The sequence below is a fragment of the Thamnophis elegans genome, chromosome 5 (assembly GCF_009769535.1).
Source record: "Thamnophis elegans isolate rThaEle1 chromosome 5, rThaEle1.pri, whole genome shotgun sequence".
Taxonomy (NCBI): Eukaryota; Metazoa; Chordata; class Lepidosauria; order Squamata; family Colubridae; genus Thamnophis; species Thamnophis elegans.
This window is the reverse complement of record NC_045545.1, coordinates 84,331,599-84,348,658: the sequence shown is the minus strand read 5'-3', so window position 1 is coordinate 84,348,658 and position 17,060 is coordinate 84,331,599. Positions and strand designations below refer to the sequence as shown.

At 45.0% G+C, this 17,060-nt stretch overlaps 1 protein-coding gene across 1 annotated transcript in view; it reads right to left on the bottom strand.

Moving 5' to 3' along the window:
- Window positions 1–13,023, bottom strand: part of RBM38 (RNA binding motif protein 38) — a 49,347-nt gene extending 36,324 nt beyond the window's left edge. Inside the window, exons 1-2 of the mRNA XM_032217266.1 lie at window positions 12,424–13,023; window positions 772–895 (exon numbers count right to left, since the gene is read on the bottom strand). Coding sequence (XP_032073157.1) covers window positions 772–895; window positions 12,424–12,591 — 292 coding nt within the window. The 5' untranslated portion in view covers window positions 12,592–13,023. The remainder of the gene's footprint in view (window positions 1–771; window positions 896–12,423) is intronic.
- Between the last annotated feature and the right edge of the window lie 4,037 nt (window positions 13,024–17,060).

Below are 17,060 nucleotides of genomic sequence, written 5' to 3'. Positions count from 1 at the left end.
TAAAGTGGTATATAAGTCTAAGAGCTATTGCTATACTGGTGGGGAATTCTAGGAAGGCCACATGGCTTAAAGCTGCTGGGGTTGAGAAACAATGGCTTAGTGCAATGTCTGAACCTAATCTGTGGCTATTTATTGGGGCTTCTGCTGCATAATAGCACCTCCACTGATAGCCAGGGAGTCGGTTTGTGGCTTTGGATACGGCAAGCGTGGCAGTAGAAAACAAGTAAGAAAAGACTGCAGGATTTACTTGAACGCTGCATAAAGCATGAGGGTGGAATAAAATTGAACAGCCCTCTCTCAACAGAGGGGAAGGGATATGGCATCATCTATCTCCAGTCTGTTCAGCAATTCCAAGAAGGCTCCACACCCATTTGCACTACTCAGGTGACCCTGAGGACACAGATAAACCTCCAAGCGGCCTCAACGACTCTCTGAAAGAATGCAAATGACCAGCTGTCTGCAAGAAATATAAATCCATTCCCCACCATCCAAGTCAGAGCTGAAGAAGCTTCTTGGATGAGAAGCAAAACGTCTTCAAAGAAAAAACCCCAGAAAGCCCAGGTGCCTTTTGAGAAAAGCAGGTTAGAGCTCTATACTGGATTATCTCTACAGAAGTCCATATAAAACAGTGTTTCTCAGGTTTGGCAGGCTTTAAGATGGGGAGTTCTGGGACTTGAAGTTCACCCATCTTAAAGCTGCCAAGGTTGAGAAACGCTGGCATGGAAGGTGAAATAACTTAAGTGACAGTAAGAGAAGAGCTGTTGGCCTCACCAGTTTGAATACTCCTTGGCTTTGCTCCCAGATAGGCTAGGTTGACGTTTGCTTTCCGCCCATCAATGATGGGGTTGGGATCTTTGCAGGCTCTTTCAGCTGCAGCTCTGTCAGTCATGGTGACCTGGAAAGAAGCAGACAATTTCCCTTTGTAGAAATGCAGATCAAGCACAGATTTTGTTTTAGAAAGGCGCAGCACAGCTTCCCTCCCAATGGATGGGACAAGGGATGGATGCAACAATTAAAAATAAGATGTAAAGAAAAGCAAACCTTAAAATTAAAAGCATAACCGGTATTATGTTAGATAAATGCAAAATTTACATTTTCCCCCACATACGGCGTTAGCATGGCACAGGTGTAGCTCCCATCAAATAAGATGGAATCAGAGAGCCCACAGGACTTGTCTCTGGGTATGCTTGGTAGGTATTCTTGTAAATTATACAGTCATACATGACATAATAAAAAGCAAATTAAAGCCAAGGTGATGGGTGCTACTGCATGATCAAAGACCTGGCCCATTATTATACCCACCACCCTGATTTTTTTCAGACCTCCACAGATCGTCCCTGATAAAATTTTGTAGATAAGACCCATACTTGTCTGTTAACTGTAAGTGTCATGGCAATGAGTCAATTTCAAAAACCATGCAAAGATCAAAGACAGGCGACACAACCGTCCATTTTGACAGACTACAGTATTGTAACCAGAGAGGTCTTCATATACCCATCTCACTTTGGCATTTTTTTTTAAAAAAATATCTTAACCTGATTATCCTCCATGCATGTAAATATTGGCTTGGTTTGGACACTGTTTATCAGTAATCATCTGGGAGGAATAAGCCAACACCAGGGGTGGGATTAAAAAATGTTAGCAACTGGTTCTCTGCCCGCTTGCTGTGTGGCCTCCTGTATCATGGGGGGGAACATTTTTGCCCTCCCCAGGCTCCGGAGGCTTTCCTCGAGTCTCCGGGAGGGCGAAAATAGCCTTCCCTGGGCTCTGGAGGCCGGAAACAGGCCCATTTCTGGACTTCCGGAAGTTCTGGGAGGCCTGTTTTTCCCCCTCCCAGAGCCTCTGTGTGGGCCCCAGTTTACCTGCCATCATGAATGGGCCGCGTGGAGACTCCTAGAAGGGGCAGAGCCAGCTAGTCCTTGCAACTACCAGTTTGGCGAACGAGATGTAAAATTAACATCCGGTTCGCTCAAAACATTCCAAACCGGCTGAATCCCACCCCTGGCCAACACCCCAGAAGACAAGTTCAGGATCCAAAAAGATCTTGACAGACTTGAACAATGGGCCCTATCCAACAAAATGAATTTCAATGTGGAGAAAAGCGAAGTTTTACATGTAGGCAGGAAAAAACAAAGGTGTAAGTGCAGATTAGGCGAGACCTGGCTCAAAAACAGTAACTGCGAGAGGGGCCTTGGAGTCCTAATGGATGATCACTTCAATACGAACCAGCAGTGTGCGGCAGCAGCCAAAAAAGCTAAATACAACCCTGGGTTGTATAAACAGAGGCATAGGATCAAAATCACGTGAAGTATTAGTACCACTTTATAAAACTCCAGTAACACCACACCTGGAATATTGCAACCAATTCTGGTCACCACACTACAGACAAGATATTGAAAGTACAGAGAAGAGCAACTAAGATCATCAAAGGCCTGGAAACTAAAACACATGAAGAACGGTTGATTTGGGTTTGGCTAGTCTAGAGAAAAGACAAATTAGGGATGACATGATAGCAGGTTGGTTTCTGGCATTTTTTTCTAGTTTCCAACAATAAACGCCCATTATGTAAAACTGAATCACTTAACGACTATGGCATTTGCTTAACCATCACCAAAAAATGTCAAAAAAAATGGATCCATTCATGTGATGTTTTGACTTATGCTCACAATGACTTATTGCCAGTAATTCTGGGCTCAGTAACGGCCCTAAATTGAGAACCACCTATATTGTGGTCTGCCCAGCGTAATTTATTACTCAGCTCAAAATAATTTTCAAACCTTAAACTATGGTGGCTAAACTATGATTTACTAAAACAATTCAGATATATCTTAAAAGCTTATTTTGAGCCTGATTTGGCTGATCTGAAAAAGCTAAATAAGAGTGAAACCTGATTAGTATCTTGTGACATTAGTTAATATTATAGTCCGGTTTGATGAGGAACCATTTATGAGTTCTCTCTGAATATGCATTTAAAGCCAAGTATATATCCCTTTATTGGTTAAGCCAGGGCTGTCAACCTCCAGCCTACGGGTCAGTTGTGTCACACACCCAGTTAAGCAAAGGGGAGAAAAGTCGCAATATATCAGGTGACGCTGCTGTGATGATGTGAGTTTGACACCCCAGGACTAAGCCGTTCAGCCCACAATTTAACTGGCTTGCTAACAGAATGTTACAGGTTATTTTGTCAAATAGTCTGTGGATATACTACTATGTTCTATAAGATTATTATAATATGCTAAATAAAGAATTGAGGCCTATGAACTCTGGTGCTGGAGAAGACTCCTGCAAGTCCCTTGGATTGCAAGGTGATCAAACTGGTCGGTCCTAGAGGAGATCAACCCTGATTGCTCTTTAGAAGGCCAGATCCTGAAGATGAAACTCAAATACTTTGGCCACCTAATGAGAAGGACGGACTCACTGGAGAAGGGCCTCATGCTGGGAAAGACTGAGGGCAAAAGAAGAAGGGGATGGCAGAGAATGAGGTGGCTGGATGGAGTCACTGAAACAGTCGGTGTGAGTTTAAATGGACTCCGGGGGATGGTAGAGGACAGGAAGGCCTGAAGGTCGCGATGGGTCAGACACGATTTCACAACTAACAACAAATAAAGATTTTGACAGGAAAATAAGGGAAGTCTGGTAAAAATTGTTTTTGAGAAACCCAAATCAAATTTGAATACATTGGAAGGTAAAACCATCTGGCCTGCTCCTAAAACTGGAATTTAAAAAGGACATTTAAAGCACAATATGATGCCTGGGTTCCAGCTGCTGGCTGGAGAATTCTGGGAGTTGAAGTCCACAAGTCTTAAAGTTGCCAAGTTTGGGAACCACTGCTCTAATGTGTGCATCACTGATCTGAGCTAAGCACAATGGATAACTTAACCATTACATTTATAAACCATGATTTATGGCTAGTCCTGCAGGAACAAGACATAAGCACTTGTTGAAATGCAAGTTGTATCAATAAAACACTGATGGTTAGAAGAGCCCTGGTGGGCCAGTGGTTAGGATGCAGTATGGAGTGCTGACCCTGCTCATTACCAGGAGTTCAATCCTGACTGGCTCAAGGTTGACTCAGCCTTCCATCCTTCTTAGGTCGGTTAAAATGAGGATCCAGATTGATGGGGACAATATGCTGACACTGTAAAATGCTTAAAGAGGGCTGTAAAGCACTGTAAAGTAGTATATAAGTCTAAGAGCTATTGCTAGTGCTATTTAGGTAGGGCAGCCAATTTGGTGTAATAGTTAAGACACAAAATTTGAAACCAGGAGACTGTGAGTTCTAGTCCCACCTTAGGGACAAAGCCAGCTGGATGACCTTACTCAGTCCCCCTCTCTCAGCCTCACAAAGAAGACAGGAAGGGAAAATCACTGCTAAAAATCTTGCCAAGAATAGTGGCCCAGGAAAGTCACTAGGAGTCAACACAGACTCGGAGCACACATCCCTCCCCCATTGTAGTAGATTAAGTATCCTCCACTGGGTGGGTTTGAAGAACAGCAAATGGCTTCATTATTCATTCCAGTTTCCCCCAGCAAGACAAGAAAGTGAAACTTTATTCGTTGGAACTTTACAGTTGCATGGGGTGAGGTAAGAGTTCATTTGCTGGTCAGGAAACTGAGCCTCACCTGTTGCTCTTAACAACAGATTTCCTCTTCACAGTCTTTTTTTTTTTAAAGTCGGGAGTTTTAAGAAAACAACCAGAACAAGAGAAAGGGATGAAGTGTACAAAAAGCCTTTAGCTGCAATCCCCAGCATCTTTAAGAAGGGGTGTGTGTGTGTGAGTTCCTTTTTGAGCAAACTGGCTTTCTCTGCACAACACACTTAAATCAAATCAGTTGCAGGATGAGTCACACAATCACCGAACCTCAGTCAGCAGTGGGGTGGGAGAGAGTTTATTTTAATTCCCCAACAGCCTTGAGTTTGTAAGGGAGAAGCTACATTCATCTGGTCAGTTACATTGTGTGAACATTATTGCTTGATCAAAAGTGGGCTATTTTCCAGCCCTTATCGAGACATTCTGCTAAGACAGCATGCTGGCTGGGGAATCCTGGGAGTTGAAGTCTACGCATCTTAAAAGTTGCCAAGGTTGAAAAACACTGCGATAAGAAAAAGAGTTGGCAATATGTACTGGCTGAACACAAAGGAGCTTTTCTGTTACTGAACTTTCTGTTAAAAACAGAGATCAGCCAGGGGCCACCTTCTCTCAAGCACCGATTCACTCAACGGTCATGGTCAAGCCATGCCTGTTGGGAAGGGGCTGTTTCATGAGCAGTAATAAAATTTTGCCGATAATGAACAAGCACAACATTGGATAGGTGAGCAGGAATTTCCTGAATAAAACAGATGAGGGCTCTTTAGTCCCATTACATTGGGTGTCAAACTCAATTTCACTGGGGGGCATCAAGGCTGTGGTTGACTTGGGGGTGGTGGTTGGTGTGGCCAACTTGGTGGGCGTGGCCAGCTTGACACCACTCCCCAAACTGCTGGCATGTTTCCTCTTTGCATTGGGTAGACTGGGCCGAAGCCATACTGGTCTGATCTTTCCTCTTTGCATTAGGTAGACCAGGACAGTCCCGTGGGCTGGATCTGACCACATTGCGGGCCGGATCCAGCCCATGGGCCTTAAATTTGACACCCCTGCACCAGAGGTGGTATTCAGCAGGTTCTGACCAGTTCTGGAGAACTTGTAGCAGAAATTTTGAGTAGTTCGGAGAACTCTAATTGTCCCCGCCCCCCTCTATTCTCTGCCTCCCGAGTCCCAGCTGATCAGGAGGGAATGGGGATTTTGTAGTAACCTTCCCTTGGAGTTGGGAAGGAATGGAGATTTTACAGTATCCTCTCCCTGCCAGGCCCACCAAGCCACGCCCACAAAACCGGTAGTAGAATTTTTGAATCCCACCACTGCCCTGCACTATATCAACTTTTGACCCAGTTACTGGGGCTATAAGCTGCAGAACTAGGACATTTGACCAGGTTGCATACTATGTGGACAAGGTCCACAGAGAAAATATAGAACAGCATGGGGCAGTGGTCAACAAGGATGTTGCAGTCTGCTCTACCTTCCTAATTCAGCATGCTTCCTTGAATGAGGCTCTTCTAACTACACCTTCTTTCCAGTAATAACAACTCTCTGAGAAGCCCAAGAGCAGCATCCGAGCTACATTTTGTCCCCTTCTGCACGTTTCAAACGACTCATGCCTACAGATGTGCTATTTCTGAACCTGGGATAATACATCACCACAATTTGTACCCTCCTCATGCATGGAAGAACCAGTCTCTTGACCTTTGACACCAATGACTGGCTGAGAGAATTTGCTGTATAAAAAGATTCCAGGGACAGTCACAACACAGCATAGTGGAGCACATTCTTTGCAAGTGCTGCTTGCAAAACATTGTTGTTCTATCCTAGGATATTCCATGTCATCACACATTTCATGCCTTCATGCTTTTGAGTTTTTCCCCAGAAACTCAGCCAGCAGTCAGTGTATTTAGCATCACTGAAAAATTTAGATCTCCTATCAAGCTCCATGTTTTGGAGAATTTAATTCTTGTATTCCACATTCCAGCAATTCTATCGACAAGACACTGTTTTGCTTGGCCTTTGGCTACAATACTCACAATAAAGGTACTATTCAAGAATGGACATTGAAAGTAACAAACCTAGCTGAGATGGCTAAAATATCTGCATATCTCAAGGACCATTCAAACGAGATATATAAACTGGAGTGGAGAAGATGGATTGACTATACTCAAAATATGGGACTAAGAAATTTCAGATAGCTTATGACTAAAGAAACAAGGAATGATATAATTTGTTTAGAGCTAGCCTAGCAAGGAGGAGTTAAAGCTCAAATGGAAGATGATATTATTTTTTTAAAGTTTATTTTAAAATGTTTTTGTTAAAGATTTATACCCTGTATTGGTTCTGGGAAGTCGGGGGGGGGGGGGAGGGGGAAGGTTAGGGTAAGGTAAGTTAAAGGTTGGTCACTGCTAATAATTATGTGGAAATATATTCATTTTATTTTCCTGGGCTCCAAGATCACCGCACATGGGGACTAGAGCCAAGAAATTAAAAGACGCTTGCTCCTGGGGAGGAAAGCTATGGCAAATCTAGACAGCATACTAAAAAGCAGAGACATCACCCTGCCAACAAAAGTGTGTATAGTCAAGGCTATGGTTTTCCCAGTTTCAATGTATGGCTGTGAAAGTTGGACCATAAGAAAGGCTGAGACCAAAGAATTGAGGCCTTTGAACTCTGGTGCCGGAGAAGACTCCTGCGAGTCCCTTGGACTGCAAGGTGATCAAACCGGTCAGTCCTAGAGGAGATCAACCCTGACTGCTCTTTAGAAGGGTAGATCCTAAAGATGAAACTCAAAAACTTTGGCCACCTAATGAGAAGGAAGGATTCACTAGAGAAGAGCCTAATGCTGGGAAAGATTGAGGGCAAAAGAAGAAGGGGATGACAAAGAATGAGGTGGCTGGCTGGAGTTACTGAATGAGTAGGCACAAGCTTAAATGGACTCCCGGGAATGGTGGAGGACAAGAAGGCCTGGAGGAACGTTGTCCATGGGGTAGTGATGGGTCAGACACGACTTCATGACTAACAATAACAACATAATGACAGTAATATCATATAATATCTGATGTATCATTATGTTGAGGAAGAAGTTATAACTTACAGCTGATCAAGGAGGAAGGAAAGGGTAGACTTCGTGACCATTTCTGTAGGCAGATTTGGAAGTTTGAGGGAATGTCACAGGTGTGCTCATAAAATGGCTGCTGCAGGGAGTGGGGGCTGCCTGTTTAAAACATGAATATCAAGGTGGACATATCTAGTCACAAAACACTGATTTACCAGGAAGGTAGACTGCCAAAATTACTCCTTGGCACTCTCTTTACTATCTAATCTTACATTGATCTTTGCTTGGCAAAAAAGATCAACGTACGATTAGAGAGTAAAGAGAATTTGCTACATGGCACCCTTCCAAAGTAATCACAGGGCAAAGAAAACCTAACTTTTAATTTTTTTTCTAGGAATGCTTAGAGGAAATCCAGAGGCATAAAGATACTAGAGGCCGATGTTTGTAATATGACTACTTTTCATTCAGTTTCTCTATATAGTTAAACCCATTAACAGATTTCATACTGCTGCCCTGGATTGGATCAAAAGCAAGTGACAGTATTTGTGTTGGCTGACTGCAATTGTTTTACATAGTGCATTTAAGGGGAAAAAAGAGCTTAAACGTGTTCTGCATGTGTTTGTGCCTCTCTTATGATGCATTTTAATCTGCAAATTGATTTTATGATATCTCAGTGCTTCCTTAGTCATGCTTTAATTATCGAAAAATTGTCAACAATTTCCATTGTTACTGTTTCTTTGGAATCAAACTGAAATATGTTATATGTTCCTTCCTCTGTAGCCAACCTTTGTTACTGGCTGTTCATGGTTTCCTACATTTCCTCCCTTCTCCAATAATCAGATTTAGCATCTTCCTCCCTTCTGATGGTTGGCTATTTTTGTTTCCTTCTTCCCAGGGAGAAAAGGAGAAAAATCTCCAATAGAAACTTTTGTTCTAATACTATTAAGTGTCCATTCTTCTTATTGTTCAGCTAGGTGAGAATTCTATGGCGCTGAGCCTTTCTTATGGTCCAACTTTCACAGCCATACATTGCAAATGGTTTTCCCAATTGCAACATATGGCTGTGAAAGTTGGACCATAAGAAAGGCTGAGCGCCAAAGAATTGAGGCCTTTGAATTCTGGTGCTGGAGAAGACTCCTGCGAGTCCCTTGGATGACCAGGCGATCAAACCGGTCAGTCCTAGAGGAGATCAACCCTGACTGCTCTTTAGAAGGCCAGATCCTGAAGATGAAACTCAAATACTTTGTCCATCTAATGAGAAGGAAGGACTCACTGGAGAAGAACCTAATGCTGGGAAGATTAAAGGCAAAAGAAGGGACAACAGAGAATGAGGTGACTGGCTGGAGTCATCGAAGGAGTAGGCGTGAGCTTAAATGGATTCCAGAGGATGATAGAGGACAGGAAGTCCTAGAGGAAAGTTGTCCATGGGGTCGCGATGGGTCAAACACGACCCATCTAACAACAAGAAGGTGAGAATATCTTGCTATTTTGGCCAACATCAAAAAGCTAAGGAGAGTCAGATAGTACTTGGGTAGGAATCTCCAAGCTGTAGATTTTTCAAAAAGGTGAAAATATATCCGAGAAAGCAGCAATAGGAGTATCTCTGTAGCTCCCAAACAAACTTTATTCAAGTAAGATTTCCTGTATTTCCTTATTACTTGAAAGAACAGGCATATCTCCATCCCCGAATTAACATCTCACGGCATACAGAGTTTCCCACTCACCATAGTATCTAAAATACTTTCCTGATATTAATTCCTTGGAAGTTCAACAATGTAGAGATAGAACAGTAATATATAAGCAGTTGCCATCCAATCTCTCGTCCATTTTGAATTATACGCAACTCACTTCGGAGACAGTTTTTGTTTCCTATCCTGTAATTTTTTTTGAAATGGTAGTGGAAAATGGTAAGATAGGCAAGGAACCTATCTTCAGTATAATGTTGTATCCCAAAAACTTCCTGGCTTAGAATGGACAGTTGTGAGATATGGAAGAACGACACCACCAATGTTTACAAAACTGGAGTACAACTGCATCAAGGAGGATATAAAGTCATCCTGTCTCACAAACACAGGTCTTTCAATTGTTCAGAGATCAGGGAAAGCAACCACCAATTTGCAGTCATATCTCTAGTTTTCAAGACAAAGAATGTACCAATTTCCAAGAGAATAGCATTGTAAAGAATCCACATTTGGTGTTATCCCATCTCTTTGTCCAGTTTTAAGGCCCATCGATCCATCATTCCAAGGTTCTGCAAAATGAGTTCAGTTGCTATCTGGAAACATTAGAAGAAATTTCTATATTTCAGAAGACAACTTCTCGACAGAAGACAGACCATGCTCTAAAGGCTGCTTATACAGATAGTAGATGATACAGCAATGAGCCAACTATACCTATTTATTCAGAAACTTACTAGACCAGCAAACTGCCCTACGCTGTCATTAAGTTCTTTTCATTCTAGTTAAATGAAAAGAAGGACTAGGGGAGACATGATAGCAGTGTTCCAATATCTCAGGGGCTGCCACAAAGAAGAGGGAGTTAAACTATTCTCCAAAACACCTGAGGGTAGAACAAGAAGCAATGGGTGGAAACTAATCAAGGAAAGAAGCAACTTAGAACTGAGGAGAAATTCCCTAATAGTTAGAACAATTAATCAGTGGAACAACTTCCCTCCAGAAGTTGTGAATGCTCCAACAGTGGGAAGTTTTTAAGAAGGTGTTGGATAACCATTTATCTGAAGTGGTGTAGGGTTTCCTTAAGCAGGTGGTTGAACTAGAAGACCTCCAAGGTCCCTTCCAACTCTGTTATTCTATTCTATTCTATTCTATTCTAAGTCTCTTTTGTATTATTGTGGACAATAATCCTGATCTACAATTAAATGGAACCTGGTGAGACTATAAACGGCCTTTTTGAACTCAACTCGTTAGATCTAGGGAGCTGCTTCTGATCTCCAAAGAATCTTCCAGAACAGCAATCGCTGAACCCAACTGTTCACTTTCTATTCTGTTTAAAATTGGCAGCCAACTATCTTCACCACTTCTCTCCTCCCACCCGGCATCAATGATTCATCTTACCTCTGTTATGCCAACCACAGGCACTTCTGAAACTCATTCCCTAGAGACACATCTCAATCCGTTTCAGAAAACTTGAAAAGGATGGTTGCAGCTCTGGGGATGCTTAATGCACAATGTATTCCTTCTCATGTTTTACATTCCATTCCTCCCTCCCTAGTTGCTTCCTATCTGCTTAAAGTTCAGAACAAGAAACACAATCCAGTCGGGGCGCACAAACATGAACTGGAATGAGTCCATGTTCAGACCACACGTTTAATCTAAGTGAAGGTAGTCTTCGACTTACAACAGTTTGTTTAGGGACCATTCGAAAATACAATGGCACTGAAAAAATGTGACTACTTATGACCGTTTCTCACAGTTACGATCGTTGTAGCATCCCCATGGTCACGTGATTTACATTTGGATGCTTGACAACTAACTCATATTTATGACGGTTGCAGTGTCCTGGGGTCATGTGATTCCCCTTTTACGACCTTCTGACAAGCAAAGCCGATGGGAAACCAGATTCACTTAACAACGGTGTTACTAATTTAACAACTGCAGCGATTCACTTAACAAATGTGGCGAGAAAAGTCTTACCATGGGACAAAACTCACTTAACACATCTCAATTAGCAACATAAATTTTGGGCCCAATTGCAGTTGTAAGTTGAGGACTACCTGTACAGATTTCATTCACTGTCTGAATTCATTATAACATCTTAGATGTTATAACTAGGTAAGGTAGTTTCACAAAACTAAGCCACAAAGAAACGCACCACTAAGCCACAGCTAAACTGAGCAAAGTTAGCATTAATCAGGCTGAAAATACGATTCAGTTAAGCAGAGCTGTGCAAAAGCCTTTCACAATGAAAATGCCGTTCGTTTCCAATCCAGGATGGAAGAAGGAGAAGAAGAAAAGAGTTAGGTTTTCCCAAATTGTGTAAACAGGAAAGCCAAGTAGCTGACTCTGTGGTTTTTTCCCCAAGCCCCCCAAACTTTAACCTCAGACTGTTTACTGTTGACTTCACCCCATTCCTAAGAGGTCTGTAAGGGGCGTGCATAAGCACACCAATGTGCCTACCGTCCCTGTTCTACTGTCCCCATGTATTTTTATCAATTTCATGTATTCATAACCATATTCATACTTATGTCTGTTATCTAATTCATGCTTGATGAGATAAATAAATAAATAGGAAGAAATACATAGATGATAGTTAGTTAGTTAGTTAGTTAGTTAGTTAGTTAGATAGATTAGATAGATAGATAGATAGATAGATAGATAGATAGATAGATAGATAGATAGATAGATAGATAGATAGATAGATAGATAGATAGATAGATAGATAGATAGATAGAGCAAGCGGTTGCTTAAAGCCAGAGGGGAGCTGAAGAGGAGATTCAGATGCGCATTTTCTGCCATGTTCTGGACAAATCTTTCAACTGTTTCTCTCCCCCCACACACACCCCAAGGGCAGGTGGTAGAGATGTGCAAAAGGGAGCGAGCCCGATATGCCCAGCTGGGAATGATGGGTCATATAGCCCAAATCATCCGTACAGGACCCGGCAGGGAAAAGGCGACTCAGTAACGTCGTCCGAGGCTCCTCCGGAGCCTTTGTTACAAGTGTCTGGCGATTGCGGTGCCGGTCCCGACGGCTCCGGGGACACCCGGGGGGGGGGGGAAGACTCCCGGTGAGCGATGTGCCGATCCACCCTCCGCCCCGCGCACTTACAAAACCATATCCTCGGGATTTGCCCGTCTGCCGGTCGGTAATGACCACGGCTTCGTCGATGTCCCCGAAGACCTCGAAGTACTTCCTCAGCGAGGAGTCGGTGGTGTGGTAGGGCAGCCCCCCGACGAAGATCTTGGTGAAGGTAGTGTCCTTTTGCACCGTGTGCATGGCGCTGCCTCGGGCGGAGCAAGCCCGGCGGCGGGAGCAGCGGAGGCTGTCGCTCCGGGAGGAGAAAGCGCCGGCGGCGGCCGGTGGTAGAGAAGAGGAGAGGCTGGCAAAAGCATCCAAAAGAGGCGCGGGGAAGCCGAGACGCCAGGGAAAAGTTCCAGGGCGGAGGAAAGGCGCTACGCAGCCGGGCTCCTGGCTCTCGGCCACGGCGGGGAAGGCAAACCTGCTCCCCCGGGGGATCGGGCGCAAGGCTTACGGAGCGGACCTGCAGCCCCGCGTCCCATGCACCGGCGGCGGCGGCAACAGCAGCAGCATCGGCGCCCTTTGCAAAAACGCACCGCTCGCCCGCCCGCCAAGATCGCCTCCCCGAGCCGCCGAGGACGAAAGTAATTTCTGGCAGATGCAACCAGCGGGCTTTGTACCCATCCTTCTTTCTCCCCCCGCCCCTCCGCCCGCTTCCACCCAAGAGCCAACCACGCCTCCCCGTGCTCTGGCGGGGGGGGGGGGAGAGGGAGGGCGAGAGAGCCGCAGAGGACCCTGGGCTTCGTAGTTTTCGCCACTCTCGGTCAAGGGCGGCGGGCAGGGGACTCTTAAAATGCTTCTGGCCGAGCTAGGATAGAATGAATAAGAGCTAGAAGGGATCTTGGAGGTCTTCTAGTCCAGCCTCCTGCTCAAGCATGCCATTTCAGACAAGTGGCTGTCTAGTCTCTTCTTAAAAACCTCCGGTGTTGAAGCACCCACAAGTTTCTCCTTAATTCCAGATTGCTTCTCCCCTTGATTAGTTTCCAACCATTGTTTTGTGTCCTGCTCTCTGGTGCTTTGGAGAATAATTTGACCCCCCCCCCTCTTTGGGACAGCCCCTCAAATACTGGAACACTGCTATTATGTCACCCCTAATTCTTCTTTTAGGGGATGCAGTGGCTCAGTGGCTAAGAGTTTGTAAATTTGATTTTATTTATAGGCCGCCCAATCCCGAAGGATTCCGGGCGGCTTACAGAAGGGAAGAGAAAGAGAATAAAAGAATAAAAATAAAATAAGAAAAGTTAAAACGACACAAATACATTCATTTCAATCGGGGCTGGATCTCAACCATGAGGTCAACAGCCCCAGGCCTGCTGGAAAAGCCAGGTCTTGACAGCTTTTCTGAAGGCCATGAGAGTGGGTGAGGTCCGGATTTCTGGAGGTAGTTCGTTCCAAAGGGTCGGGGCAGCCACAGAGAAGGCTCTCCTCCGGGGAGCCGCCAGCCGACATTGTCTGGCTGACGGCATCTGAAGGAGGCCAACCCTGTGGGATCTCAACTGCCGCTGGGAGGAGTGTGAATCTTGCATTCTGATTGTTTTCTGAAGGCAAGCTGTTCCACGGGTTAATTGTTCTCACTGTTAGGAAGTTTCTCCTTAATTCCAAATTGCTTCTCCCCTTGATTAGTTTCCAACCATTGTTTTGTGTCCTGCTCTCTGGTGCTTTGGAGAATAATTTGACCCCCCCTCTTCTTTGGGACAGCTCCTCAAATACTGGAACACTGCTATTATGTCACCCCTAATTCTTCTTTTAGGGGACGCAGTGGCTCAGTGGCTGAGACACTGAGCTTGTCGATCAGAAAAGATCGGCAGTTTGAATCCCTAGCGCTGTATAACAGAGTCAGCTTCCATGACTTGTCCTAGTTTCTGCCAACCTACAGTAGCAGTTCGAAAGCACATAAAAATGCAAGTAGAAAAATAGGGACCATTTTAGAGGGAAGGTAACAGTGTTCCATGGGCCTTCGCCATTTAGTCATGCCAGCCACATGACCGTGGAGACATCTTTGGACAGCACTGGCTCTTTGGCTTTGAAACGGAGATGAATACTGCCCCCTAGAGTCGGGAATGACTAGCACATATGTGCGAGGGGAACCTTTACTTACCTTAATTCTTCTTTTCTTTAGACTAACAAAATCCAAATCCTGCAGCCGTTCTTCATATGTTTTAGTCTCCAGGCCTTTAATCGTCTTAGTTGCTCTGTCTATCTTTTTTGTAGTATAGTGACCAAAATTGGTTGCAGTATTCCAGGTGTGGTCTTACTAGGGTTTTATAAAGTGGAACTAATACTTCATGTGATCTTGATTGTATGTCTCTGTTTATACAACTCAGGGTTGTATTAGCTTTTTGGCTGCTGCCGCACACTGCTGGTTCATATTGAAGTGATCATCCATTAGGACTCCAAAGTCCCTCTCACAGTTACTGTTTTTGAGCCAGGTCTCGCCTAATCTGTATTTACACCTTTGGTTTTTCCTGCCTACATGTAAAACTTTGCTTTTCTCCACATTGAAATTCATATTGCTGGATAGGGGCCATTGTTTAAGTTTGTCAAGATCTTTTTTGAGCAGCATAGGAGCGGCATCCTTTCAGACTTTAGGGAACCGTCCTTGACAGCAGCCCTATTCCTTCCCGTGGGGTTCCCCAACCTGACTCGGCCATCTCTTGTTCCCCGTTTGAATTCTCAGAAACCTTAAATGAACTTTCTAAGGTAGTTGCTAGGGTTCTCATCTAAGGTGAGGGACAACTGCTTCTGGCTAAGTACAGCTTGTTGTTGTTGTTAGTTGTGAAGTTGTGTCCGACCCATCGTGACTCCATGGACCCCAGGGGATCGCATGACGCTGGAACACTGCAACCGTCATCAATGTGAGTCAGTTGCTAAGGATCTGAATTTTCACCATGCGCATGCTGCAAGGGTTGTTAGAGTGAAAAATGGGCATACGTCACTTTTTTCTGTGCTGCTGTAACTTTGAATGGTCATTAAATGAACTGTTGTAAGTTGAAGACTACCTGTACATTCCTCACAGCTGCAGTACTGCATATGAGGCCAGCATCTTGTTATCCTTGGCAACTTTAAAACGTGGCACGACAAAACCGCGCTCGACTAAAGCGCGCCCGATTAAACCGCGTCGCTGACGTCATCAACAGGGCGACAACAGCGAGCGCGGAGAAAGAATGGCGCTTTAAATAGTGCTTTGAAAGCAAGCCAATTCAAGTTAAGGTAAGGGTTAGGTTTAGGGTTAGCTTTAGGGTTAGGTTTAGGGTTAGGTTAAGGGTTAGGGTTAGGTTTAGGGTTAGGTTAAGGGTTAGGATTAGGTTTAGGGTTAGGTTAAGGGTTAGGTTTAGAGTTAGGTTAAGGGTTAGGTTTAGGGTTAGGTTTAGGATTAGGTTTAGGGGGGTTAGGTTTAGGTTTAGGGGTTAATTTTAGGTTTAGCGTTTACAGCGTGCTTCTGTCTCCGCGCTGTTGTCGCCCTGTGATGACGTCAGCTACGCGGTTTCGTCGAGCGCGCTTTAGTCGAACGTGGTTTTGTGGTGGAACCCTTTAAAATGGGTGGACTTCAAGCTGGCTGGAGAATTGAGGTCCACCCATCTTAAAATGGCTAAGGTTGAAAGATACTGGTCTAATATGTAGCATGCTGGCTGGGGAATTCTGGGAATTGAAGTTCACCTATCTTTAATCTCTCAAGGTTGGGAAACATTGGCTTAGTCTGATGGGCAAAACACCTTGTTGACATGCCTGTGTTTCAATGTAGTTGAGTCTATAACGAGTGGACTTGTTTGAAACTTTTTGTTGCTTATCCTTTTGAAGACTGAAGGAGGGACGCGACAACCAGGGTGAGAAACTAACTTCTTTTATTCACAGGCAACTATGACAGCGATTCGAAAAGGCGCGGTGCGCGCCAAGGTATTTATATAAACACAATAACCAATAGGAACCCGGGACTTGGGCAGCAACTGCTGTCAAGTCCCGGTCCAATCAACAGTAACTTTCGGCCGGCAACAGCTCCTGCTGCGTCCCGGCCAATCAGGAAGCAGCAGGCTGTTGCTGGCCTCCGAGAAGGTGCTGAACTAGCTGAGCCTAATTTACATGGCTCATTAATATTTAACACCCCTTCCCCCCAGTTCCGCGCATGCTCCCAGGGTGGAGCATGCGTAGTCCTGTAAATAGGCGGGGCGGCGCCGGACCCGCCCAGACCTTCGCAGTTCTACAGGAGTCGTCGGCGGAGGTGGACCTCCTTGTAGTAGCTCCTCCTGGAAGGGGGTGTAGCTCCAAGGCACGCCCTCTCGAGAAGGCCCAGAAGGCGGGCTCAACAACGATGGTAAGCAGGGACAAGGTGGCGCGTCCATAACAACAGAGTTAGGCATGGGAGGAGAGTCACTGGGGAAGGCTGGAGCAATAGGTGAGGCCTTTTCTGCGGCGGCTTGAGTGTTCTGTTGGTGCTCCCTGCAGGGGGAGCTCGGGTAGGCCGGGCCTGGTGTGGTGAAGGCCCGAGAATGTACTTCTTCGGTTTGAGCTCCAGGCAATTGAGAGGCAAGGCCTGGTCTGGCGAAGGCCTCAATTGGCAACCCCGGAAGGGCGGTGTTGTCTTCAGCAGAGTCCGGGTTGCCGGCCGGTGGCGGGAGGCGCCTCCTTAATTGATCCAGGTGGCGCCTCCATTGGGATCCGTCAGCCAGTCC